General features: G+C 51.3%; 2 protein-coding genes across 2 annotated transcripts; both read right to left on the minus strand.

The window, feature by feature from the left end:
* Positions 1–5,042: 5,042 nt before the first annotated feature.
* On the minus strand, positions 5,043–15,128 carry KCNJ2 (potassium inwardly rectifying channel subfamily J member 2). The gene is made up of 2 exons (XM_084218203.1): positions 15,026–15,128; positions 5,043–10,262 (listed from the first exon to the last, which is right to left on the minus strand). The coding sequence occupies exon 2, from the start codon at positions 10,044–10,046 to the stop codon at positions 8,763–8,765; it is 1,284 nt and encodes a 427-aa protein (XP_084074329.1). The 5' UTR covers positions 10,047–10,262; positions 15,026–15,128; the 3' UTR covers positions 5,043–8,762.
* On the minus strand, positions 13,363–18,310 carry LOC311161188 (uncharacterized protein; the record flags this gene model as incomplete). The annotated part of the gene is made up of 5 exons (XM_084218538.1): positions 13,363–14,186; positions 14,607–16,023; positions 16,441–16,530; positions 17,180–17,432; positions 18,278–18,310. The coding sequence occupies 4 exons, from the start codon at positions 18,308–18,310 to the stop codon at positions 14,846–14,848; spliced, it is 1,554 nt and encodes a 517-aa protein (XP_084074664.1). The 3' UTR covers positions 13,363–14,186; positions 14,607–14,845.
* Between the last annotated feature and the right edge of the window lie 9,589 nt (positions 18,311–27,899).

The raw sequence follows: 27,899 nt of genomic DNA on the forward strand, positions 1-27,899 counted from the left end.
TTAATCCTTGATATGCAAATAGACCAAACTGATATCTGCCCAAAAAACTGGTGACCATCTTAGGTTAATTGGACAATTAAGCCCTGATATGCAAATAGGCCAAACTGATCTCTGCCCCAAAAACTCATGACCATTGTCCATCTTGGGTTAATTGGACAATTAATCCTTGATATGCAAACAGACCAAACTGATCTCTGCCCCAAAAACTGGTGACCATCGTCCGTGTTGGGTGCAGCCTCTGTGGGAAATGAATTTACAGAAAATCCTCCAAACCTCTCAAATTCTCTCCTCTGCAAGGCTTTTACTGCCCAAGGAGCAGCTCCTGGAGGCCTTTATTAAAACCCCCTTTATTCTCTAACTCTGCCCAGCCTCTGTTCCAGGGGCCCCTCCAAGGCATCAGTGGAGGGATGGCAGCAACGTGGCACGATTCCTGCAGAGGACACAAAAAAGGGACCAGAGATGCCAGTGCTGCTCCCATTTCCTTTTCCCTGCTCTGTGCCAGTGGTTCCATTCCTGGCTGACGAGAGCACAGCTCTGAGCAGGAGGATGGCTCCTTGGGAAGGCCACTGGGGATGAAGAGCTCTCATTATCCCCTCGAAGCTGCGCCTCTGCCTCAGCCAGAGCTGTCACAACATGCTGAGCTCCAGGGATTCCTGGGGGAGCTGGGCTGACACATCTCCTTCTGATTTGCATGGATTCGTGAATCTCACACGGCTTTTTTGTCCAGAGGTTCTGGAGATGTTTAGTCAGGGCATACCTGGAGTTAATTAGACAGAAAATCTGTCAGATACAATGGCAGGGGAGAGGTGACGCCTTTTGGGCCACCTAAAAACAGAGGCCAGGCAGAATTAAGGGAATAAAAAGCAGTTCTATTTACTGGAGGGCCTTCAGATACATTTAGGGCAGACAAAGCCCACCCAAAATGGACCATGGGTCATGGGTTTGCACACTTTTTTGGTCCATTTGCATATTGGGAACGGGCAGCACCCAGCACACTGAGCCCCTTGTTTCCAGCTGTGGCTGATGCCTTTGGGGCCAGCTAAAAACAGAGGCAAGGCAGAATTAAGAGAATAAAAAGCAGATATATTTATTAAGGGAATAAAAAGCATGTATATTTATTAAGGGAATAAAAAGCAGTTGTATTTATTGAAGTGATATTTATCACTTACATTTTGGCCCACCCAAAATGCACAAGGGGTCACAGGTTTTGACACTTTTATAAGTTTGGTCCATTTGCATATTGGGGGTTCATCTGCCAATTCCAGCTCCAGGTAATGAAGTCATTGACCCCCAGTTTGCTCCCCCAACTCCCTTTTGTTCCCATCTCTGGCCCTGAGGCAGTGAGGTGTCCTTGATTGCCAGGCCTGGAGAGGAATTGCTGTGTCTGCCCAAAGTGGGAAAGCAGCAGCTCCCACTGCACATGGGAGTTCAGAGTCACACACTGCAGAACTGCAGGGTTACAAATATATAAAATATATAAAAAGCCAAAATCCTGAAGCATCACAGGCCCTACAATCCTGGCAGCCCTGACCTGTTGAACACCCAGAGCAGGGGCTGTGGCAGGATTTCATCACAGCCCTTAATGAGCCAGCAATAAATGCCAGCACGCTCACACTACGTGGAAATGCTACAGCGCTGAAGGTAAAGAGCAGAGCCAGCAGGGTCTGAGCTCACAGCCTGCTGTCCCTGCCAGGAGGGAGGGTGAGGAGGGCACAGATGAGCTCCAGAGAGCACTGGGAGAAAGCCTTGGAGAATTGGAGATAAATGCTCTGAGTATTGGCTCTAATTAGGATAAATCAGGGCTCCCCTAATTGCCTGTAATCCTTTGGTTTCTTGCTGACAGGAGTGACCGTGGCCAGAAGAGGATCCCTGGATGTGGATCCTCCCAGAGCCCCATTTCCACCTGGATCAGAGCTGGGATGGGCCAGGCACAGAGGGAAAAAGGAGCCCTGTGAGCCCCAGGAGCCCAAATCTGCACCAGCACAGCCTCTGAGGGCAAAAGTTTGGACATTCTGCCCTCTCCCATGGAATTATTTGCTTCCCTTCTCCAGCTGTGCCACTGCTTCCCCCAAATCCTGCAGACAGGGGTCCTTCAAGTTGTAATTTCGAAATGCAGAGTGTGACTTTGAGCTGCTCCATGCTTCTGTTCCCATTATTTTTCCTTTAAAGCTTTCCTTCTCTCTATTTTTTTTCCAATCAGCTGAGGGGTTTTTTTAGAGCACAGGCATCCCTTGCCAGACCCTCCTGCAGAAGGCAGGATGGAATTCCCTCTGCTTCCATCCCTGAATCACCTGCAGCAACCAAAGCTCTCTTGCTTCAGGTGTAAACAGAGAAAAATAACAACTTTTGATCTGCTTCCACTTTTCCTGCAGAAGTGAAGGCGTGCAAGTATCAACATGGGAAAAAGGGGGGAAAAAAAGGGTTTTTTGGGCTGTCTTGAATTCTGTGAGTGCATGGGAAGGATCCCACAGACCCAACAGCCACTGCCCCAACTTTCACAGCATTAAAAGGCTTCAAAAAAGAGCAGAGTAAAGAAAAAGAGGCTTCAAAAAAGAGCAGAGAAACAAGCCAGAGTTATTTCTCTGGGTGACCTCTGTGCCCCGGGGTGAGAGGCAGCCCTGCCATAAAGACCCCGTGCTGCTCAGCCACAGAAATCCATCCTTTCCTCTTCCCCATCAATTAAAATCTGCTAATGAGCTCAAGGGAAGCAGGATCGTGGCCTTGGTGAGCAGCAGCAGCCAGGTTTGTCTCAATTCTCAATAATCAGGAGATTTCTGAGGTGGTGACCTCAAGGTGCTCTGGTTTGGTGTGTTCTTTATTTGGAGCCACGGCCAGGAGGCACCTTGCATGCCTAATTAATGAGCTGATTTGCATATCAAATGAACTTTGTGTGCAGCAGGATATCTGTAACACAATTTTTACAGGATATCTTGACAAAAATTGAGAAAAAAAAGTCCAGATTTAATAAATCAGCCTAATTCTGGTTACTCCTTGTGTCCAACAGCATCACTGCAACTTCCCAACGATTTCTGGGGCATTTTATTCCCTCTGCCTGGCCCAGGGCAGCACACCTGGAGCCTGCAGAGAGGAAGAAAATTTCAATTATTGCCTTGCTGGCCACCAAAATCCCATTTAATTGGAGCTGCCTCCAAGCAAAGGAGGAGAGGCACTGACAGGAGAGTGTCACCCTGATTCTTTGATTTTTTTCTAAGATTTCTGATGTTTACATTGTTGTAACAAGTTCCTCACACACTTTGTGGAAATAACTCATTGTTTTGCATTCTTTTATGGAGGAGGAGAAATTTGATGGGCTGTTGGTTTGTGCAGTGTCATTGGAGAGGTGGCACTGTCACCCTCCAATCTACTGTCACTTTGGAAAACCAGAAATGTCAGAGTCATAAAATCAATAATTCCCTTTTTTTCACCTCAAGAACAGTGGTGTGTGCTGTTTGGTGTCCTACAGTGACAGGAGAGGGTGCTGATGATTTAGGGAAGGGCCAGGGAGTGGTCCCCAGGCTGTGCCTGCAGGGAATCCAGGGCAGGGCACTGAGCAGCTGTGCCCGAGGATGCCTTTGGCAGCAGGGAGGAGAAGCAGATGCAGGCTGTGGCAGCTAATCTGTGCCTCTAAATCCAGCCTGTAATTATGATGATAAGCTTTCCATTGGATTCAAAAAGTAAATTTGAATGTATAAATAGAGTCCTGCTCAGCGGGGTCAGGGCTCCAGCCCAGGCGTGGATAAATGGCATTACAGGCTGAGAAAAGGGCTGGGAAATCAGCAGAGGGGTCAGAGCTGCTCTGAAATGTTCCCCCCAGCTGGGGCAGCTGTGTTTGATCCCAACTGGATCAGCACTTGGCAGCTGAGTCATGCTTGTGCTGATGCCTCAGGTTCAGCTTTTCTATTTTTCAGGTTCTGTGCTGCTTCAGTGTGTGGGTCTGGGCTCACACCAGGGGATGCTGAGCTCTGTGCACAGAGCAGGGACACAAAACAATTCCTGCTCCAGCTGGGCACCAAGGACAAATGATCCCAATGCCAGCCCAGGAGCACAAACCCCGTGGGCTGGAGAGAGAAAAACAAGCAGGGTGGGGCTGCAGGGGCTAAAGCTGGGATGGGACAATGAACTGCAAGGTGCAAATGGAGCAGAGCTGATCCCAGGGAGAGACCCCGTGCCCGGCCGGGCATTTTGGGGCCATTTTGGGTCATCTTGGGTGCAGCCCTGGCTGGGCTCTGGTGCTGCCCCAGGTGGATCCATGGAGGAGATCCTTGGGATCAATCCCTGCTTTATTCTGGGACTCTGCCCAGCCCCTGCTTCAGCTCAGCCTGCACAAGGCATCACTGCAGCCTCAGTATCTACCCTGGAGGCCACACAAATCAGGATTCCACAGCTCCTTGTGGCTCCTGGAGGCTGCAGTGTCCCTGTCCTGGTGACACAGGGCTCAGGGAGATGAGGGATGTAGATTACCCCCAGCCTCTGTGGAACTGAGCGTTTCAAGGAGGAGATGTTCCAGGCAGACACGAAACACGGGGATTTCAAGATGACTTTCCTGCTTAATTTTTTAATCCCTTGCTGATGCTCTCGGTGCTTTCAGCCCTCCCCCCTTCCCTGCTTTGGAGCTTTTCTCCCATTTCCACTGGGAGCAAGGAATGACCTGGGGCTCTGCAGTCCAGGTGTGACCTCAAGAAAGGTCCTGGGGCAGATTTTCTCCATCCAAGTCTGGTTTGTGTTCTCCCCTGGGAAATAATGATGGGATCACCTTTCCTCCTGCCTTTTGTGGAGGCAGAGGATGAGCTGTCTGTTCCTCAAGCTCCCTGTGCTCAGACAACCACAAACACAGCTCAACATCCCCCTCCAGACCCTCCCTCCTCTTACACACACAGGCTGCACACACCGAGCTCATCCTCGATTTTTTTTTTTTTTGCATTTTTTTCATTATTTATTTAGAAATAATAAAATAAGACATAATATATAAAAATCTGTACAATCCACAATTTGTGCAGTACATTAGGAAGACTTTGATACAAAAAGGCTGCAAACAGGAAAATAGTCATGGACAAACTGTCAGATGCCGAGATTGTTCGTCTTACAAGAGCTGCAGGCCAAAAAAAGTCCTTACAAAATCAGCTTCTGATGGGCTGTGGGGTGGTAACTATGCAGCACCTTCTACTCCACAGTGTGGTGAGCAGCCAGAATTAAAGACATTACAGTACTTCTCAGTTTTACCTTGTGTAATCCATCATGAAAAGGAAACCTAAGAGAACAAATTAAATATCTGAACCCTTTGTCTTTTTCCAAGGGCTTCCCCTAACACGGGAGGGTGAAATTCAATTAATTAAAGCCAGCTAATGAGGGAGGATTCCTACCCTGGCCACTTAACCCAGGAGAGCTCACACAGAGGGAGGGAAGCATCCCCAGCCACCTCTGCTCCTGTCACTGTACACAGAATTATGGGTCAGACAATGTGTCTCATTCAAGTATTTTCAGGGAAGGGCAGAAATAACATATTCCCCCCCAGCCCCTAAGCAAAAGACAGGATAAAAGCTTCCGTGTGAGCTGGGGCAGCCAATTTATCCTGGATAAAGAGGCTGGACCCAGGCCTGGGGGAGGCTGTGGGTAGAGCTCCGTCAGTTTAAAGTTTCAAATGTAAGGTTTGAAATGTATGGTTTAAAATGTAAGGTTTAAAGTTCAAGGTTTAAAATTCAAGGTTTAAAGTTCAAGGTTTAAAGTCAGCCTAAGCTTGGCCCACGATCAACGGGAGCTGAAGGAAAGCTGTCAGTCATTGTCTAGTCCTTAAAAATATATATTTTTTTAATTATTACTCCAATTTGCTGGTGAGAAAGCCAAAATTGATGGGAAAAAGGGGATGGGGACCAATTGCAGGGCTCTTCCCAGCAGCTTCCCAGAGCCAGGGCTGAAATGTGGGATTCCCTGGGCAAAGACAAAGGGTTGGGAAAGCAAGAACAAGCAGAGATTAGCAATGGATTACACCTGCACACCCCCTCCACACGGCGCTGGGAGCTCTGCAAAAACGCCAGGAACTAGAACGTGTTCTCAAATGAAAAGTCCATGCTTAAAAAATAAATAAAGAGAAGTTCAGAGCATTAGGAATCCTATAAGGCTTGCAAGTAATTTGCTAAAAATCATGCTAACCTGTAGCATCTAGTCCTAGTGAGCTGAGACTGCTGAGCTGAATTGATAGTTTTTTTTTTGTGGCCTTTTCGTTGTCTTCTCCTTGTCCTCCTTTACAGACTTCTATTTACATTTGGCTTTAAATATGAAAATACTTGATAAACTTTATAAAATGTACAATTTTTAAAAATATTTCTGAAAAACCGACTTGAAAAACAAAACAAACAAACAAGAAAGAAGAAAAAAAAAGAAAAAAAAAAAGAAAACAAACAAACCCAAAACCTCTGCACCAGAAATGTTAAAAGGGAGGGGATTTTTATTTTTTTTAAAACTCTCTGGATTTCTTGTGTGTCAAAGAAATGAGACAAATCCTGAATTTTCCATCCTCCCCCCATCTCTCATCCCTCTCCAATATCTCAAGTATCATTTAGTGGGAGCTCTGTGCACCTGGGGGACGCTGATCTGAGACCAGGCCCCCTTTCTGCTGCTCAGCCCCCCTTTCCCCACGGTGTTTCCGTGCCCTCTCTGTGTCACTGATCACTCTTTGGTTTGGTTTTCCTCCTTCTGCAGGAACATCACCCTCAGCAGCACTAGCAGCACCCCTTTGTCTCCACCACAGTTGACCCAGAAACTGCAACCAGACCACCTTTAAATGTCCACCCTTCCCCTTCCTCTTCCATCCTCCCGCACCAGCAACAGCCTCAGGACTTGCACTTCATCCTCTGCCCTCTCCAGGAGCCAAATCTGTGTTTACACCACGGAATTCCCCCAGTTTCCAACCCTGTGGATAGCATCTTATCAGAAACCAGTTCATTGCAGGCATTTCTTCCAGCAGGGCTGCCAGGGGCCCTCACAGATATCGTGTGCAGAAGACACCAGACCTAGAACAAGCTGTTTTTTAATGGCATACAGTGATCCAATACTGCAAGAGTCACCTGGGACTGCCATCCCCACCGCCCCCAGGAGCAGGGGCCAAGCACAGCTTTGCTGTCTCCTCGAGCTTAGAGGCACAGAGAATTTAAATCCTTCTGGGTGAAGGAGCCAAAACACCGCCAGAGCTTCGCTGAAGGTGACAAAATCTGCTTGGTGATGAGTGATGGGTGAGTGTCACCCTCTGAGTGGGGAGGGATGGAGGGAGGAGATGGAGCTCCCTTTGCAGCCTCGTCCTCCCCAAAGAATCCCTCTCTCCACCAGATGGAAATCCACCTCCCTCACACCCCTGCCCTGCCGAAGAGAAGCTTTTTGCACAAAACATCCCTCTGCCACTCCTGAGCGCTGTGCTGCCAAGGCCCTTTCCTTTCCTCCTCTTCCTTCCTCCTCAAAAAACTCTTCTGGGGACTTCTCTGCTGCTTGGCTCATCCGTGGCCGAGCTCCAGCAGCCTCTGGCATCAGCCAGCAGCTCCACAACGTGTCCATGGCACAGTTTCAGGGAAAGGTCCTCTGCTCAGAGCTGGGGCAGGCCAGGGAGGACACACAGATGATGCTGGTTTGCTTCCCCCAACTGATTTTTTTTCTCCTACAAGAAAAGAGGGATTTTATTCCCCCCACAGAAGAGCAGGGGGAAAGAGGAGAAGGCCCAGCTTGCTTTAGATCCGAGCCTCAAGCCTTTAGAATAAGGTGCAAAATAAAGGTCTTAAAAAGAAAAGAAAAAAAAAAAAAAAAAGAAAAAAGTCAAAACCAAAGAAGTGTCTGAGGTTTGATTTTTGTTGTTGTTGTTGTTTAAAGCAGCCTGTTCCTTTTTTTTTTTTCCTTTTTTTTTTCTTTTTTTTTTTTAAATAAACTCCACTGTGCAAAACTGTGCATTTTCTTTGGTATCCACTTAGGTAGTTTGAACTTAGTACTTTTTCCTATGCATACATATCTTTTGTCTCGTTTTTCCTTTAGACAGAGAATTAAATTCTCCCCCCAAAAAAATCATAATTTTGCTGGAGGCTACTGATTGGCCTGATATTACATAATGCCCCTTATGTAATTGGAAAGAGAGAAATTGATTCTAGCTATCAACTACTGGCCTCAAAAGGAGTTTAAACTTTCTGGCAACATTGGCCTCTCTGAACTGATCATGAGCTTTTCAACCCAAAAAGTTCAACACTTGACTGTTTGTTTTTTTTTTTCTTTTTAAATTACACAAGAGAAAATAAAAACTACACTGCAACAAAAATAACCATTTGTGTTCATGTAGTTAGCAGCAGCTTTTTAAAAAATAATTATAATAATAATAATAAGGCAGATTCTTGCCTTTGTTATGCCATTAAAAACATTCTTGTTCCCTAGAGAGAAGCATTCTGGAAAAAGTTGAAAACAAAAAATAATAATAACCCAACCAAAGCTTGCCTGCAAGTTCAAGTTTTGTAAAAAAATATATACATAATTTATTCTACAACATATGTGCCTTCTGTTCATACTTAGACATGTTTAGTGCTTTGTGTTTAGAGTTCATTTCCTGTCGTCCCTCCTCTGAGGACAGCCCTAAAACCAGCCTGGGTTCCTCGGGTCTGCTGCCTTCACACCACTCTTCCACAGTACCGTTGTCTGCAAACTCTTCCGGGCCAACTTCTCAGGTCAACGAGCCCTTGCCCGACGGACACGGTGGGGGTTTGTCCTTCCAGCCCCGCAGGAGAGGCAGAGCCTGCCAGTCATATCTCCGACTCCCGCCGCAGCGGCCGCGGCTCCAGGGGCACCCCCGCCTGGTTGTGGTGCTCCATGTCCGGGTGGGTGTCCGTGCTCATGCTCTCGGGCACCCCCGTGTCGATCTCGTCCTCCTCCTTGCTGCTGAGGGCCACCTCGTTCTCGTAGCAGAAGGAGTTGGCGTTGGAGAGGATGTATTTCTTCTCCGCTAAGTCCCTGGCACTGCAGATGGGTGTGTTGGGCACTTCGTACGTTTTGTGGAACCTCGAGTAGTCCACCTTGTAGTAGTTCTTCTCTTCGAAGAGCACGGGCTCGTAGCGGTGGCCCCAGAGGATCTCGTTGGCCAGGTACGAGCTGCGGCACTGCGTGGTCATGGCGGTGGCCTCCACCATGCCCTCCAAGATGACCACGATCTCGAAGTCGGCATTGTCCATGTCCTGTTTGCTCAGGTCGTACAGGGGGCTGTCCTCGTCGATCTCGTGCACTATCGTAATGGGCGACACCAGGAAGATGCGGTCGATGCCGCTGTCGAAGCCCACGTTGATGTCGATCTGATCCAGGGGGATGTACTCCCCTTCCGACGTGATCCTGGATTTCAGGAGCTGCGCCCGCACGTGCGCCTCCACCAAGTGGCTTTTCCTCAGGTTCCCCACGCGCCACATCAGGCACAGCTTCCCGTCCCTCATGGCCACCACGGCGTTGTGGCTGAAGACCAGAGTTTCGTTCCTCTTTTTTGGCTTAGCCATCTTTGCCATGACGGCGCCAATGATGAAGGCATCGATGATGCAGCCCACGATGGACTGGAAAACCACCATGAACACGGCGATGGGACACTCGTCGGTGACGCACCTGAAGCCGTAGCCGATCGTGGTCTGGGTCTCGATGGAGAACAGGAAGGCTGCGGTGAAGCTGCTCACCTGAGACACGCAAGGCTTGCTGTTCTCTTGGTTCTCCAGATCCCCGTGCAACAGCGCAATCAACCAAAACACACAGCCAAAAAAAAGCCAGGAGAGGATGAAAGTCAGGCAGAAGATCACCAGCATCCACCTCCAGCGAATGTCCACACACGTGGTGAAGATGTCGGCCAGGTAGCGCTGCCCCTTCTCGCCCACGTTGATGAACTGGACGTTGCAGTGTCCGTCCTTCTTGACGAAGCGGCTCCGGCACTGCTGCCGGGTGTGGACCTTGCCCTTGCCGTTGCCGAAGCCGTTGGCCACGGCCATGGTGGACAGCTTCATGCCGTCCTCCTCCGAAGACACGATGCTGTAGCGGTTGGTTCGCACGCTGCCCATCACTACTGCCGGGGACTGAGGTGCTTCTGCTTTAGAAAACAGTCTGAGTTTCTGCAAAACCCTTTGGAGAAACAGTTTTGAAAGTTCTACAGGAACACACACACGCGGAAAAAGCGGGCGGAGGCCGGAGTCCCCAGAAGCCCTCGGATCAACCAAGGACGCTCTTCTGGCATGCAGGGTGGGCTCAGCAAGCCACCGTCATAGAGAGGGCATGGTCTGCAAGAGAAAGAGAAATGGCACTTTAGATCCTGGAGGAAAAGCACAGGGGATCAAGGAGAGTGACACCTGTGGGCCTGCAGGAAGTTTCCTCTTTCTTAAAGATATTTTCAGCGATGCTCAACGTTCCCAGCTGTGCATGGACAGGGGTCACACGTGGTTACTGCAAGGAAGGAATTGCCCTTCCCGAAGGGAACGTGTCACACCAGCCTGAGCGATATTCACTTTAAAGCTGGGCACGCAAAGGATCTCTCTGCTATTTATAACTGAGATTTCTGCTTATTTTGAAACAAACAACTCGCTTGAACATCCTTCTGTTCAAACACAAATGCTGAAGTGGTTTGTAGCAACTAATGATGTGTCTCGTGGACTGTCTGACCCGTGACAAAGCAGTGAGCAGAGAGTAAAAGGGAAGGTGGAGGCAGGGAATAAACTTGGGAAGTGCAGATAGTGGTGATTACGTGAAATTAAATCACATGCAATTGTTTTAATTAAGCTAACAGAAGGAGTTGTGCATTCTCAACAAATTTCAAGAACAGGGGCTGCAGTAGCTTCTCCCCAACCTCCATAAACCTGCCGGGATCTCTGTAGTTTTCACGCTCAAGTTTGGCGTAAGTTGTACAAAAACAATTAAACCTTTCAAACCTCTCATCTGCTCCTGCTAAAGCCACCAGTTAAAACCGAGCAGGATCAGCTGAGTGCCTTCCTAACGCCTTTAGGAGCGAGTCCCAGCACCTTCCCCTCGGGAGCCCAGGGCAGCCCCTTCCATCTCCAGCGGGTCACAGCCCCGAGGGTCCCGTGAGTCTGAAATGTCACCAGCCAAGACTCAGCAGAAAAGCTACAAAATCTCCTTCCTGCGGGGAGAAGGCACCAAAAACTTGTTTCAGGGAGGTCTGGCTTAGACCCAGGTCTAGCTTTTAACAAGTGCGTCATCCATTAAGTCGTGTACTGCATATCAGGAAATGGAATTGAAATACTGCAGAGGAGAAGAGATGCATTAAAGCAACTGCTCCAGCCACACATGGCCCACGGAGGGAATAAAGCCGAACCCAGGTGGAGAGGAATGTCTGCTGTCCCTTTGGCACGGCACGGGAGGCTCCAGAACCATTTACAGTAGCAGGAGATTAAACCACGGCACTCTTCCTAAATTAATGTTATCAAAACTCATCTGAGTTCGTCCAAAAGCCAACAAAGCTGCAGGCGCTGCGGAGCGCAACCCCTGCCCAGCAGGACCTCGGCTCTTCTCTGACTGGAATCTCCCAACAGCTGGAGATGTTATCTCCTTTCCCATCAACAGCAGCCCCAAAAGCCCAGCCCGACGTGCTCCAAAAACTTGAGCGATTTCAAACAACTCCTCAAGCCCTCCCACATCCTTCAGCCACATTACAGAGGCTTGAGCTCAGCGAACACTTGTTAGGAAAAGAGCAGGTGACAAACAGCAACATCATCAGCTGTGTGTGCAGGCTGCTTTTCCCTCCAGGATCTCCTCAGGGTTTACTTTCACCTCCTCTTTCCCCCTCGCTCCTGTTTGTTGTGCAAGAATGTGTCCCGATGCCTCCTTGCCAAGATTAGTCATCTGTGACTTCAGCTCAGACAAGACATTTTGGCAGCTCCTGGGTTCTGTAATGCCCCTCTGAGTGCAGCTCTCAGCACTGAACACTTCTGGTGGAGCTGCCCTCGTGCTTATTCTGGGCACTTATTCTGACTTTTACAACTGTCTTGCCTCCGCTGTGTAAGGATCCACTTTTTCCCCTCTCTCACACCTTTTTGTTCCCAGGGTTTCTCATTCCCACCAGGATATCGGGCTCAAAAATACAAAAGAATTCTTTAAACGCTCACTTAAATGATTTGTTTTGGCCAAAACCCCACTTTTATTAGAAACCTGAACACGGCGGGGAAGTGAAATTACTGTTAATACATCCCACATAAAAAAACTTCTTGAAAAGCCATTGCACTGCTCTGCAAATCGATCACTCTCACAAACCACATCCTATAATCACAGTCATGTTCGACTTCCACAGTCAAAGCCTGGTTTGTTCCAAGCTGATGGAAACACACAGCCTAGGAAACAGTTCATTCTGGAGTTTGCTTTTTTCCCTTTTCTTTCCTGGATTTTAGATGAAAACTTTTGGTGGAGGGAAAGATAAGCTGCAACTCTGAATACACAGCTTCTCCCATGAAAGTCTTGACCTGAGGACACTTGTTTGGATCCCACGAATCCCTGAAATCCTAACACCAGCGTCCTGTGGCTGCATTTACAAGTTTGGGACCCGAATTTGTCTCATTCCTCCCCTGCAGGACTGAGCACCCCTTCCCTCCTGCCCTTTGCCCGGATCCCTCCTCGCTGGCTGTGCTGTGGGAGTGCAGCTGCACCCCTTTGGTTCCAAGGACCCCAAAACCTCGGGGTGAGCCTGGGGGCAGCTCTGGAACCTGCTGGAAGCTCACAGCACAAAGCTCTGGCACAGTCCAGGGCAGCAGAGCTGTCTGCCTGCTTTTCCAGCACAAACTGCCTCTCTTCCTGCGAGCGCTGGGGCAGGGAGGATGGGATGGGTGGGATGGGAGCAGGGGCAGCACCAGGCACAGGGATCAGCCAGAGGGGCTGATCTCACACCTGCTCGTGGAAATACAGGTCCTGTGGAGTGCCCTGTGCACCCACTGGCCTGCCCCAGCACCTGCTCCGTGCTCACCCCGACCCTCACCACCACTTCCACCAAAAGCTCCCCAAAAACCCCAAGAAGAAAGCAGCAGGAAAAACGAATGCTGCTACTTCTTGTGCCAATCCACCTGCTGCTCAAAGGCTGGGCAACGCTGCTGCCCCTCATTCCACCCCAGCACCAGCACCAGCACCAAAAATTCCAGGCTGGTGTGGGAGCAGCCCTGCAATCCTCACTGGGCAGAGGGAGCCAACCCAGCACCACCAACCCAGCCCAGGATTTCCAGTATCTGCCTAACTGGGCCCAGTGCAGTGCAGCCAGACACAGAGCTGTGAATTCAATCATCACCAGGTGTGTTATGATTATTATTACTATGTTTATTATTATTATTATTAGTCTAGGTGATCTTTCCTCCTGGAAGGGAAGACAAACAACACAGCTTGGAATTACCAGCAGTGACAGGGACACGGGATTACTGAGAAGGGATGAGGTGGGATGGGAGAGCCTGGCTGACTCTGCTGCGAGGGGATGCTTGCAGGAGCGAGGACAACGGGGCTGTGCTGCATCTGCAGCATTTCTGAGCCAGCATTTGGGGAAATGCCGCGATGAGGAGCCCAAACCTTCACCTTCCCCCGGGCATCGCCCCGCAGACCTTCCCTGGGGAAGGACGCGCACATCGCAAGGCACAGCAGGAGGGGAATTCGGGCAAAGGTTAAAGACCGAGGGATAACTCCGGAGGGCAGAGGAGCAGGGGAGGGGTAGAGAGGAGCAGCAGGCAGCGCTCGGAGCGGTTATTCCCCGGCTGACGCCACCGAGCCCTGCGGAGCCAGCCGGGCACATGTTGCCAAGAGAGCACCAGCAGCACCTCAGCCAAGCGCCCTCCCTGCTGCCCTCGGAAAGCAGAACAAAGCAGCGGCCAAGCCTGTTCCCACATTCCTGCTCCCTCGCAGCCGGGCACGGCCACCTCTGTAACCTTTCTCCTTAAAAGTCATTCCCCAGGGCTCCTCCGCTGCTCCGGCCGCGACTCAAGTTACGCGGAGCTGCCTTCGGGAGAAGGATCCGACCTTCGGCGACAGGCAGCGGGCGGGGGGGAGGAAAAATTAAAAGAGAGCACATGATGCGGGGAAATGGGTGCGAAGAAATAGGAGAAAGGGAAGGACAAGTGGCGCTCGCATCTGCCGTCCTGCCAAGGAGACGCGGTGTTTGTAGCTGGGGACAAAACAGCTCCGAGCGGAGCAGCCATCACCAGGGGGTGTACGCGGAGCACCGGCTGCGAGGATGGAAAAGCAAACAAGTGTAAAGGTAAGGCTGAGCCACGGAGACAAGTGCGGGGTGGCGACAGAGCTGCGGGGACAGAGCTGCGGCTCGAGCCGGGCCAGCGGCACCTGCGGGTCCCCAGCGGCACCTGCGGGTCCCCAGCAGTCCCCGCCCCGGTCACTGACCCCCCAAATCCATCTGCCTTTGCTTATCAGTATTTTTTCCTTTCGCTGTCATGAGCTAAGCTGAAACAATACAGCTCCTCGCTGCCTTCCCCAAATGCTTTTTGTTTTGGTTTTTTTTCCTGCTTCCCATTTTTTTGGCAGGACGGTCAAAAAGAAAGAAGCCCTCCCGTTTGCACCATGCCGATGAATGAAGCTACAGGTTCATTTCACACCCCTCCAAACCATCCCGGGCGCTCAAACCCACGCACCCGAGTGCCGAGACTCGCCGCTTCTGCCCTCTCTCCGTGCGGGAAACAACAGGCGAGAAGAAGGCGAAGGGATGGAGCGGTGCTCTTTGTGCGACGCGGAGTTGTCATGCGAACTTCCAGCCCTTCCCCAGGATAAAATATCCCGAGAGGGGGGAAAAAAGGGGGGGAGCAGCTGGTGCATGGAAAGTTATGAGCACAAACAGATGCTGCAAGCAGATGCTCGGGCGCTCCAGCCATACCTATCGAATTATTTTAGGCGCTGAGAATAGCTCCGTGAGAAACGCAGGAGTTCCCCTCTTCTCCAAGCCGCAGGCGGCCGACGCTTTTATCGCGGGGGTATCGCGACAGCGCGCGTGCCGCGCATCGCCTCCGCTCCTCGGGGAGGCGGGGGGAGACGCGGGGAAGGAGGCGATTCTTACCTGCGGCGGCCGCCAGGGAGGTGCCGGTGCGGAGAAGGGGTAAGATCCGTGGCGAGGCCGTGCCCGGTGCCCGCTCCGCTCGCACTGCGCTCCCGCCCGCCCGCGGCCCCTTTTTGCGGGCGGCCATGGCACGTTTAATACGGCCCCGCCGGACACGCCCCCCGCGCGGCCGCGGCCAATCACAGCACGGGGCGGGGCTCGGGGGGCGGGGCCTCGCAGCGGGACCGGGAGCGGCGGGGCCGGAGCGGAGCGGGGATGCTCCGGGAACGGAGCGGGGATGCTCCGGAGCGGCGCACGGAGCCGCGGTTCCCGCTGCCAGGAGGGGCCCGGGAGAAGGCGCTGGGTCCCCCGGTGCCCGCTGCGGAGGCTCCTCCGGTTCCCGGTGCGGAGGATCCCGGGAGAAGGCAGCAGGTCCCTGGATTCCCGGGTCCCTGGTGCGGAGGGTCCTCGGATCCTCGGTGCAAAGGGTGCCAGGAGAAGGCGCCGGGTCCCTGAATCCTGGGATCCCCGGTGCGGAGGGTCCCGGGGAGAAGGCACCCGGGTCCCCGAGTCCCCTCTGCGGAGGGTCCCGGGAGAAGGCACCGGGTCCCCGGGTCCGCGGAGCAGAGGATCCCCGGGTGCCCGGTGCAGAGGGTGCCAGGAGAAGGCACCAGGCCCCCTCTGCGGAGGGTCCCGGGTCCACGGGTACTCGGTGCCGAGTGTCCCGGGAGGAGCGCCGGGTCCCCGAATCCCCGTGCGGAGGGTCTCCGCCGGGTCCCCGGGACCCCCGGTGTGCGGAGTAAAGGGTCCCCGGAGAAGGCGGCGGGTTACCCGGTGCAGAGGGACCAGGAGAAGGCGCCAGGTCCGCGGGTTCCCGGTGCGGAGACTCCCGGGAGAAACCGCGCTGCGGAACGGGCACGGCCGCGCTGCGGGGAGGCAGCGCCGCTGCGGGTTCGTTCCGCGGCTCCGGGACGCTCCGCTTGCGCTCCCGGGCACCCGGCACCTGCCGCCGGCATGCCCTCACCCTCCCTCGGCAGAGATAAAGGCTTTTGCGGGACTTCGCCGGGAGTTTGGGATGGTCCCGTGCGGGAGCCGGCCGCCCGCTCGCTCCTGTTCCCGTGTTTTGGGCTGATGGCCGAGGCCCCGGCAGTGAGAAAAAATACGGGAGACAGAAAAGTTTCCTTCCTTTTGTCCCTTTCTTTATTTTAGTGAGGGGAAATGCTAAGGTGCAGGGTGTCCCATCCCAGACTCCCGAAGCCAGGCGAGCACAGCACAGCACCCAAACCGAAAATCCCTCTCTTTAACTAAATGAAACATCCCTTCCCAAACCAGAGCTTCGATCCCCGGGCTAAGATCTTTTGGAGCAAGGCTGGAAGCAAGGGAAGGACGAGCCTGGCTGCAGGGCATGGGATCCACGGCTTTGCTCCCTGAGTCACCTGTGGCAGCTCGGTCAGGCTGGCCAGGGTTGAAATAAGCAGAAATCCAAATGATTTTTAACAGCTTGTCCTTCCTACAGTGGACGTGGCCTAAGACAAAGAAAATAAAGATGAAATGCCTGGCCGGGAGCCTTGCAGGAACAAAAACAGCCTTGTAAGCACAGCCTGAAGTTTGCCAAGCCCCGGCTCTGCTGGACAGTGCAGGGGGGTTGGGTTCCAGGGCAGGTGTCCGCAGCAGGACACTGTCCCTGCCCTGGGGAGGGACAACAGCTGAAATCCACGGCGGAGCCCGTGGTGTGCTGGAAAAACAAGGTGACTGCTGAATGCAGGGAGGCAGAGCCCCCCAGCCTTGAGGAATTGCCACAAACACCTTGAATTGCTCCCAGCACTGCGACAGCAGCCCCTGGAACACCCAAAAACGAGAGCTGGGCATGCTCCCGGGAAAGGCAGCGGCCAGGAGCTGCTGAGGGATGGACTGCTCCAAGCGGCACGGCCTCCAGAGAGCTCCTTACAATGTCCAGAGCAGGCTGTAAATATGATTCCTTACTTTCCACAGCAGTGCCAGCGCCCTGCAGTCGCTCCTCGTTGCTTAAACTCTCCTCCTCCTCCTCCTCATTTGTTTGCTAAGTTTCCAAGTCTGCCATGAGCTCTGGGTGGAAAAGCTTTGCCCAAATGCTCTCTCCGGGCCTGGCAGAGGCTCCAGGAGCAGGCTCCCCGCGCTGCTGCCGCTCCATCCCACCGAGTGCCGCGCCTGGCACCGCCGGTGTTTGCCGAGTTCCCGCAGCCCCGGTGAGGAAGTGCCGCATTGTTGCAGCAATAAACACAACGGCCGAGGGCAGCTGGTTCACCAGCGCCACATTTGTGAGCGCAGGAGGAGCAGGATTGACGCGCTGGGGAGGGGGAAGCAGGGACCAGCGCTTCTGCGAGTTGGGCAATCTGGCGAGTTGGGCAATCGCGCTGGTTGGGAGTTGTTCTTGGGTGGTTCTGTTCGTCTGAAGGGGGAAGAGAAGTCCAAAACTTATGGGTGATGGGTCTGGGAAGTGAAATCTATAAGGGGGATGACTGCAATTAGTTATCCAGTTAGTGAGAGGAAGATCGTTAAATCCACAGGGTTTGAAAGACACGGGCTCAGTTCATGTATCTGTATCAGAGAAAAAATATCCCTCATGTCTCTCTTTGTGAACTGCTAAAATAGCAACAGTTCAAAGTATTTGCCTGTTGGAATGGCAGGAGCTGGAACCAGAGTGCCAACATTTGCCCATCTACGTGTCAGTGAAATAAAGAGCTGTGATCCCCTCCTGCTGCGAGATGCTCTGCTGGGGTGTGGGTGCAACAATTCCCTGGGCAAAACCTCGGAGATATTCCAGACTGCAGCACGGCTTTGCAGCCTCTTACTCAGCCTTTACTCATGAGAAGAGGCTGATAAAAAATCCAGCCCTACTACAGATTTATCTGCCCAGATGAGTAAGGCTTACTCAGCCATTCAGCATTTCACATGAGGCAGGGCAGAGCAGATCCATCAGCACCGTTCCACAGCTTTCCCAGAGTCGGGGCAGCTCTGCCCAGAGAGCTCTTCTCTGAATGAAATATCGATTCTCAACCTATTGCACAGATAATGAAAACCATAACGGGGCTGCCTGCCTTCCAAACTTCCAAACAGGGAAGCTGAAGTTACGAGAGAAGTTTCTAAAAAACCCTTTCCTGTTGTAACAAGCCAGGACAAAGAGGGTGAGACAGCTGAAAACTTAACCCTGAGCGCTGAGTGAGGGGTTCCTTTTCCTTCTCTCCTTGAATGGTTTTCCAGTCCTCACCCAGCCTTGCCTCAGAAATCTCTCACTGAAATATCAGAAAAGCCAGGTGAAATGGTCATGGGCCGAGAGATTTTCAAGGCAAGACTCTTTATCTGCAGGAAAAAAAAGAAAATGGTACAGAGGGAGAGGAAGGGCTCTGGGAAGGAAGAACATTCGAGGATTTTTCTCCCCTTTTTCCATCGCGGTTCTCCCCTCACTTATCACCACAGCCACCCCTGTCCCTCAGCCTGCAGATTCCCCCTGGAAGGAAATTTGGGAGTTGTGTGGCAGGCCCAGACCTTGGAGCAGAGGCTTCAGCCCCTGTCTCACTCCAGGGGAGACGTTATTAAATTGCTTTTTCTGTCTTGGCGCTGAAAGGACCTAATTATCAGATTGCATTAGTCCTCATCTCTTCAAGTGGCCAAATCTGCTTTGGTTCTCAAGGATTTTATTGCCAGCTGAAAATGGCTTAATTGTATTGTACTTGCAAAGAAAACACGGGCTGGGGGAACCGAAGCTTTCCACAAGAGGAGAAGAAATGCCATAAATAACACGCCGGGCTTTTATTTTTTTGGGTCTCACCATTTCCACGCATGTAAACTGGCATGAGTTTGCCTTTCTTCCCTAACCATGAAGTCAACTGGAAGAAATTCCTCAGGAAAAGGTGGTTTCCCCATTCCCAGTAACCTCCTGGGGTTTAGGCACGAACTGGATCTTTATAGGACTAATGCTGGGATCTCCAAGGGAAAATGAACCCACCTTGGTCACACAGGGAATGGGCAAATCCTGGGAAAATTCCACTGGGAGAAGCTTGCACCTTTGATAAGACTTGGGAGAGCAAATAAACAGATTTGCAAGCAAATGGGATCCACAGATGTGCAGTTCTGCTGGAAAAAAATATGAGTTTGTCCATGGGAGGGATGAATTGGGCAGAGGAAATTGAATTTAGGCTTTGTGTGCCTGAGAAGAGTGGAACTCACACCCCCCAACCACATCTGTAAGTGTATATTTTGTGTCCAAAATCTTCATTTCAGATCTCAGGCTGCCTTGGTTAGGCTTATCCAGAAGGGAAATCACCAGCCAGTCACTGTATTTTGGAAAAAAATAAATATATTTATATATATATATATGAAATTCTTGCTGCTGCAGGGGGGGAATATGGGGAGCAAGGTGAAGAAATCCTGAATTACCAAATTCCAAACAGAAACCCACTTCTAGCAGGAGCTGTATCAAACTCCCAATCCAACAGCAACCCACAGATTCTGCCAAGGAAAACTCCTTTCCAAGGCTCCATTCCCTGTGGCTCGCTTCTCACCAAATGAAGGTGCCTAATTTAAAGCATCTTTAGCTCCCAGCTGAACTTTCAGACCCAATAAAATGTGCTGTTGGTAAGAAGGGAGCTCTCAGAGCAGGGTCAAAGGCCTTCAGATGTTCAGGAAATGTTCCTCTGATATTTAATGTGCACCTGGCACATTCCCTGCTTTCTCCAATCAGGCAGGTCCAGCACCATGCAGGGACCCAAGATTGTGGAGAATCTTCCAGAAATGCACTGAATGTCAGGCACATCTGGCATGGTCTGTCACACAGCAATATTCCATATTTTTCCTTCTCAAGCCATCAATCAGCTTAGTGCTCAGACAGCACTGGGGAGGTGGTTTCAGATTAATGAGAGGGAATTTTCTAATTAACGAGGAGGAATTTTCAGATTAATGAGGAGGAATTTTCAGATTATTGAAGAGGAATTTTTAGATTATTGAAGAGGAATTTTTAGATTAATGAGAAAGAATTTTCAGATTAATGGGAAGGAATTTTCAGATGAACAAGGAGGAATTTTCACAATAATGGGAAGGAATTTTCAAAATAATGAGGAGGAATTTTCAGATGAACAAAGAAGATTTATGAGAAGGAATGTTCAGGTTAACGAGGAGGAATTTTCAGACTAATGGGAAAGAATTTTCAGATTTATGTGGAAGAATTTTCAGATGAATGAGGAGGAATTTTCAGATGAACGAGGAGGAATTTTCAGATGAATGAGGAGTAATTTTCAGATTAATGGGAAGGAATGTTCAGATTAATGAGGAGGAATTTTCAGATTAATGAGGAGGAATTTTTAGATTAATGAGGAAGAATATTCAGATTAATGGGAAGAAATTTTCAGATTAACTAAGAGGAATTTGCAGATTAACAAGGAGGAATTTTCAGGTTCATGAGGAGGAATTTTCAGGTTATGGAAAAGGAATTTTCAGATGAACAAGGAGGAATTTTCACATTAATGGGAAGGAGTTTTCAAATTAATGAGGAGGAATTTTCAGATTAATGGGAAGGAATTTTCAGATTAATGAGGAGGAATTTTCATGTTATTGAGAAGGAATTTTGATGAACAAGGAGGAATTTTCACATTAATGGGAAGGAGTTTTCGAATTAATGGGAAGGAATTTTCAGATTAATGAGGAGGAATTTTCAGATTAACCAGGAGGAATTTCCAAATTAATGAGGAGGAATCTTCAGATTAACGAGGAAGAATTTTCAGATTAATTGGAAGGAATTTTCAGATTAATGAGGAGAAATTTTCAAATTAATGAGGAGGAACGTTCAGATTAATGAGGAGGAATTAGTGTGAGTGATCAAAGTGACCAAGCAGTGACACTTCCCTAAAGCTGAGATGTCCCCATCCATCTCCCAGGGATCTGCTGCTCTCCCACAGCTCCCATTTTTGGCTGTCTCCAGGGAAAGGCAGCTAATGGTTAACAAAACTTGCCAGAGCTGTGAGAACTTCTGGAGCTGCCCTGGGGATGTTGACAATTCCTGGAAGGAAAAGGGTTAAGAGCCAGCAGCTCACACACAAGTGTGGGACTGCACTTTCATTCTCTCCCTTCCAGCTCCAGCTGCTCAGTGCCAAATTTTCCAAAATCAGGATGAACACAGCAGGGTGAGGAGATCTTGGTGGTTTTAAACCAAGTTTAAAACCTCTGTTGTTTTTTTTTTTTAAACCAAGTTTAAAACCTCTTCTGGTTTTAGAACCTCTGGTTATGGATCTTGCTCGTGAGCAGGAGGCTCTCGAGGACATCCTTTGGATTTTAGTGGGGAGTCAGATCAGATAAAACCCCAAAATCTGGGTTGAAAGGGACCCTAAAATCCCCTCCCAGCCCTGCCATGGATCACCTCCCACTGTCCCAGGCTGCTCCCAGCCCTGTCCAACCTGGCCTTGGATATTCCAGGGGTTCAGGGGCAGCCACAGCTGCTCTGGGAATTCCATCCCAGCCCCTCCCCACCCTCACAGGGAAGGATTTTTCCCGAAATCCCATCTATCCCTGCCCTCCATCAGTCTTATTCCATTCCCCTTGTCCTGTCCCTCCATCCCCTGTCCAAAATCTCTCTCCATCTTTCCTGTCAGCTCCCTCAGGCCCTGCAAGGCCACAATGATGTCACCACGAAGCTTCACTTCTCCAGCCTGCACAACCCCAACTCTCTCATCTTTTCCAACCCCAATTCTTCTCTTTCAGGAGAAAAGGTGATGAGAATTGGGATTGTTGAGCCAATTTTAGGAGGAAAGGCAACGAAAATTGGGATTGTTGAGCCAATTTTAGGAGAAAAGGCAAAGGAATTGGGATTGTTGAGCCAATTTTAGGAGAAAAGGCAATGAGAACTGGGATTGTTCAGACAATTTTAGGAGAAAAGGCAAAAGGAATTGTGATTTTTGAGCCAATTTTAGGAGAAAAGGTAAAAGGAATTGTGATTTTTCAGATAATTTTAGGAGAAAAGGCAAAGGAATTTGGATTGTTGAGCCAATTTTAGGAGAAAAGGCAACAAAAATTGGGATTGTTGAGCTGATTTTAGGAGAAAAGGCAAGGAGAATTGGGATTGTTGAGCCAATTTTAGGAGAAAAGGCAACGAGAATTGGGATTGTTGAGCCAATTTTAGGAGAAAAGGTAAAAGGAATTGTGATTTTTCAGATAATTTTAGGAGAAAAGGCAAAGGAATTTGGATTGTTGAGCCAAATAGGAGAAAAGGCAACGGAAATTGGGATTGTTGAACCAATTTTAGGAGAAAAGGCAACGAGAATTGGGATTTTTCAGACAATTTTAGGAGAAGAGCAAAGGGAATTGGGATTGTTGAGCCCAGCCAAGCCACCTGCTCACCCCAAAGCCCTGGTGGGGCTCAGACAGCCTCCAGGTTCCCCCTGCAGAGCTCAGGGAGAGGGGCTGGGCTGTGTTTTCCTGGCTGCAGCCGGCAGGGATGGAGCGGAGACCCGAGAGTGGCACCACGGGCAGAGCCGTGGAAAGCTTCCAATGGGAAAGGGAGTGGCAGGAGGGAACAAGAACTGGGTGGCAGCAGAAAGAGCTGGAAGGTTTCTGTCTGCTCTGAGCAAAAGGGCTGCAAACCCCCTGCCCTTCCTGCAGCTCTCCTGCTGAGCTGCTTGCACCCACACCTGCGAGGAGCTGGGCAGCTGCACCTTCCCAGGAGGGTCTGGGGGCTCCTGGGGGATCTGCTGTGGGATCTGCTGTGGGATCTGCTGGGGGATCTGCTGTGGGATCTGCTGGGGGAGATGCTGGGGGATCTGCTGGGGGATCTGCTGTGGGATCTGCTGGGGGATCTGCTGTGGGATCTGCTGGGGGATCTGCTGTGGGATCTGCTGGGGGATCTGCTGTGGGATCTGCTGGGGGATCTGCTGGGGGATCTGCTGGGGGATCTGCTGGGGGATCTGCTGTGGGATCTGCTGGGGGATCTGCTGTGGGATCTGCTGGGGGATCTGCTGGGGGATCTGCTGGGAGATGATGCTGTGGGATCTGCTGGGGGATCTGCTGGGGGATCTGCTGGGGGATCTGCTGGGGGATCTGCTGTGGGATCTGCTGGGGGATCTGCTGTGGGATCTGCTGTGGGATCTGCTGGGGGATCTGCTGGGGGATCTGCTGGGAGATGATGCTGTGGGATCTGCTGGGGGATCTGCTGGGGGATCTGCTTTGGGATCTGCTGGGGGATCTGCTGGGGGATCTGCTGGGGGATCTGCTCTGGGATCTGCTGGGGGAGATGCTGCTGTGGGATCTGCTGGGGGAGATTCTGCTGTGGGATCTGCTGGGGGAGATCTGCTGTGGGATCTGCTGGGGGATCTGCTGGGGGAGATGCTGCTCTGGGATCTGCAGGCACAGGATGGAACCTGCTCCCAGCAGCGCCTCTGGCAAACCCTGAGTGGGTTTTCCCTTCCTTGGGTCCCTGCCCTCTGGGCTGGCACCCACAATTTTGGGCAGGAGTCCAGGATCCCCCTGCAGGTCTGTGGCTCCAAAGAAGCCAAGGCTGATGCAAGAGGTTCCCAGCCCTCCTCAGAGCACAGACCTCTGTTCAGAGCTGTGCTTTGAGAGATATTGCATTTTCATTTCATTTCGTTTTCATTTTGGGGGCCAAACGCCTCCTGAGGTCAGGCAGAGGGGACACCCAGCACCCTGAGTGGTTTCCCTGCTGCATTTCTGCTGCTGAGCTTTTATTACCTCTGTCATTTATTCCCTATCAGGGCACCCACTCCAGTGAAAACTGCGTTTATAAACCTGAAAGCATCTGATTTCTGCTAACACCACATAAATGACTGTTCTCCTCTCTTTCTCACACTTTTTATCCCACTAGATTAGCCGAGATCAAATGTCCTCAGTGTTTTCCACCACTCTGTACCAGAGCCTCAGAATTCGCCTGGAGTCTGTGGCCACAACATAAATGGCAATATCAGAGTTTATTTTCTCTCCTGGAAAGCAAATAAACTGTGCTAAAAACAGAGAGTTAGCTCACTGGCCATTGTGGAAGGAAAACCACAGCAGCAAACAGGCTCTGGAGTTTCCTGAGGAGCCAGCTCTGGGCTTTTCACATCCACTGGGAGCTTCCATCCCCGTGGTGCTGCAGAGACCCTCCCTGACAGGGCTCTGGGTGGGTTTGGGTGGGTTTGTGCATAACAATGCCTGGATTTCTCCACCAGGTGCACCAGGGATGGTCCTGGAGAGGCTGGAGCTGGTGGGGAGCAGCCCCAGCTTTTTGGGAGCCTTCCCAGAGCCTTCCCAGCATCTTTTCCCTGCTCAGGAAGCCGAGGAGATGCTGGCCAGGAGAGCCAGGGCTGCTCCCTGGCACACGTGGGGCTCAGCCCTTCCCAGAACTCCTGCAGGGCTGGGAAAGAGGAGCACAAATTAAATCAGCTGGCACCTCTCAGAGCGTCCCTCCAAAGCAAAACTGACCAGATGAGCACGACCCAACCGAGCTCAGAAGCGTTGCTAAAACTTCCTGAGATTGTTTTGGGCTGATTACTTGGACCAGCCCTCCAAGGCCCACCCAGTAAAACACCTCTGCCACTTGAAAAATCTGTCGTCAGAGGGGAAATTATCCTTAGCAAGTAACGGCCACAGCTTCCTTTGCCCTGCCAGCACCGTCCTGTGCTGATAATTTGCTTTTCTGGTGCCATTTTGTGCCTCCAGGCCCAGCTCTGCCCTTCACTTACTCACAGGGGAAGGATTCCCCACCCACCCCGGGCATCCTGAGCTGGAATTTGGGCCGGACTGAATGTCCTGTGCTCTGGCCCAGGCTGAGCTGGTGCCAGGAGGGGAAGGATGGTGGCAGGAGGAGGCTCTCTCCTGGTTTTTCACACATGAGTTTCTTTGTAATCTCCCTAATTCTTCAGGAGTTGGCTTTGATCCCCTGGTTTGATTTGAGCTGGTGCCCAAACCCTATTAAACAGCCTTGTGACAGGGGCTGGAGGGGGAAAGGTCGTGCCTGTTCCCATCAGATGTTGAGCAATCAGCGTGGAAAGCTGATCAATGTCACAGCTGGTGGCAGTGAGACCTGGTGGCGTCATGGTGCTGTGGTGGCAGCGCAGGGCCCAGGGCTCCTGTGGCTCCACAGGGCTGGGGTTGCTCCCCACAGGTGGGGTGGGAGCTGCAGGAGCATCCTGGGTCCCTTCCCTGATCCCTTCCCTGGTTCCCTCCCGGGATCCTTCCCTGAATCCCTTCTGTCGTTCCCTTCCCTGGTTCCCTTCCTTGAATCCCCTCCCTGGATCCCTTCTCTGGATCCTCGTTCCTTCCCTGGATCATTTCCTCGAGTCCTTTCCCTGAATCCCCTCCCTGGGTCCCTCCCTGGATCCCTCCCTGATCCCTCCCTGGATCCCTTCCCTGGATCCCTCCCTGATCCCTCCCTGATCCCTCCCTGGATCCTTCCCTGAGTCTATTCCCTGAATCCTTTCCCTGATCCCTCCCCGGGATCCCTCCCTGGATCCCTCCCCTGATCCTTTCTCTGGATCCTTTCCCTGATCCCTCCGTGGATTCCTCCCTGGATCCCTCCCTGATCCCTCCCTGGATCCTTCCCTGAATCCCTTCCCTGAATCCCTTTCCTGGATCCTTCCCTGGATCCCTCCCTGATCCGTCCCTGATCCCTCCCTGGATCCCTCCCTGATCCCTCCCTGGGTCCCTCCCTGGATCCTTCCCTGAATCCCTTCCCTGAATCCCTTTCCTGGATCCTTCCCTGGATCCCTCCCTGATCCCTCCCTGATCCCTCCCTGGATCCCTCCCTGATCCCTCCCTGATCCCTTCCCTGGATCCCTCCCTGATCCCTTCTCTGAATCCCTCCCTGATCCCTCCCTGATCCCTCCCTGATCCCTCCCTGATCCCTCCCTGGATCCCTCCCTGGATCCCTCCCTGATCCCTCCCCAATCCCTCCCTGGATCCCTTCCCTGGATCCCTCCCTGATCCCTCCCTGATCCCCTCCCCAATCCCTCCCTGGGTCCCTCCCACCCCCAGTTTTGGGCAGCTCTCCAGGATCCCCCCGCAGCTCTGGGGCTCCACGGAAGCCAAGGCTGATCCAAGCGGTTCCTGTCCCTCTGCTCAGAGCTGGGCTCTGGCAGATATTGCATTTTAATTTCATTTCATTTTCCTTCCCAAATGCCTCCTGAGGTCACCTGGGCAGGCAGAGGGGACGCCCAGCACCCAGCCTGGGGCTGTCTTGGTGTGACAGAGGGCAGGGATCACATGTAGGGACAGCCAGAGGGGCAGACAAAGAGAGAAAGGGAATGAGCAGGGGCTCACCACGTCACCTGGGACAGCCCTGGAAGGTGCCTGTGCTCTCTGCCACCAAAGGTGACACAAAAAAAAAACCTGTGCAGAACAGACCAGAGCAGGGAACAACGGGCTGGCTTTGTTCCTCTGGCTGGCTGGGTGACCCCAGAGCTCAGGATGGAGTGCCAGCAGTGCCAATCAATCCTGGGTCTTTTTGTAAAAAAAACCACAAACAAACAAACAACAAAAAAACAAACAAAAACCCAAATAACAACAAAAAGAATCAAAACAAAAATAAAATAATACTAAAAAAACAAAAAAAAAACTTTAAAAAAAAACCCAAACCATCCCACAAATCCATCCTCCAGCTCTCCAGAAGTCAGAACTCCCTCCCCAGCCCAGCTTTCCTTCATCCCCAGCTGTGCTGGGCTCCAGGGTGGGTGCCCAGGGCAGGTTTTACCCTGCAGCCTGCACAGAGCTGTTTGCTTTGCATTATTCACACTCCTCCAGCCCTGGCAGATTGCTTCCCCTCTGACCCTTCCCCACTGTAATTTTTTCAAGCTGAAGAAGTGTCTGTTCTGAATCTTCATCCGAAATGGCAATTGACTTTGAATCTTTTTTGGAAGGCCCAGAAAGGAATGAAAGGCTTCCAAGCATCTTGGTGCTGTTTGGTGTCTGGAAGTGGCTCCTCTCACGGGGGAGCAAAGAGAAGAAGCAGATCTGGGTGAGTAATTTAATCTGCAGCAGGTAATTTTCTGTGAGGCAGCACCTCAGCCCTCGAAGCTTTTGGTTCCCAGCACAAAACATCCCTGAGCTGCCTCTGCTCTGCCCTGTGCTTCAGACAACCCTGGGAAGGAGAAACCTCCCCGAGGAGCAGATCCCTGAGTCAAAGCCTTGACTTCCTCTGCTCAAACAAGGCTCAGGAGGCTGGGGCAGGGCGTGGAGAGGCTGCTTTCATCATCTCAGGTAAATTAGCGCTGTGCTAATTACCCCAGGCCAAGCACACTGCTGGGGGAAGTGCAGATGTTCCAGAGGGGTGAGACTGGAGCTGGACCATCCCTTTGTCAGTGGGAGGAGAGGTCTGGAGCTGTTTCAGCCCCCACCATGTGTGCAGGTCTGTTCACATGTGACACCTCCCTGAGGATTGCTATCACCAGAGCTTTGCCAAACCATTCTCCCTTTTTTTTTTTAGGAATTCTGTGAGTTTGGGACTTCTGTGCTAGCAGGGTTTGCTGGAGGGTGTAAAGAACCACTGCTTTACCTGGGACTTGTCCAAAAAGAAATGTAAAATGGAGGGAAAGACAAAAAGCACCTTCTAACAGAGTGGCTCCCTGTGGAAAAAGGGAGAAAAGTTTAATCAGTGCAGTGAGCAATTGCAGGAACTGCCATGAAACACTTCCCAAATTTCATTTCCCACCTCACATCCTACCACAGGACACTCTGGAAAGCCTCCCGTGGAATTGCTGAGGTCACATTTACTTCTCATGAGTAAGGGCAGGGAGGGCTTCCCCTTGGAGACACTCCCTGGGCTCTTTCCGATTCCCACTTGGAGATCTGAAAGCCTGGATGCATAATTCCTATTTTTCCTGCCCCACTCAGAGCATGGCTACCCCAAGGAGGCATTCACCAGCCAAAATTCCTGCTGGAGACA

This window comes from Fringilla coelebs, assembly GCF_963513975.1.
Source record: "Fringilla coelebs genome assembly, chromosome: 19".
Taxonomy (NCBI): domain Eukaryota; kingdom Metazoa; phylum Chordata; class Aves; order Passeriformes; family Fringillidae; genus Fringilla; species Fringilla coelebs.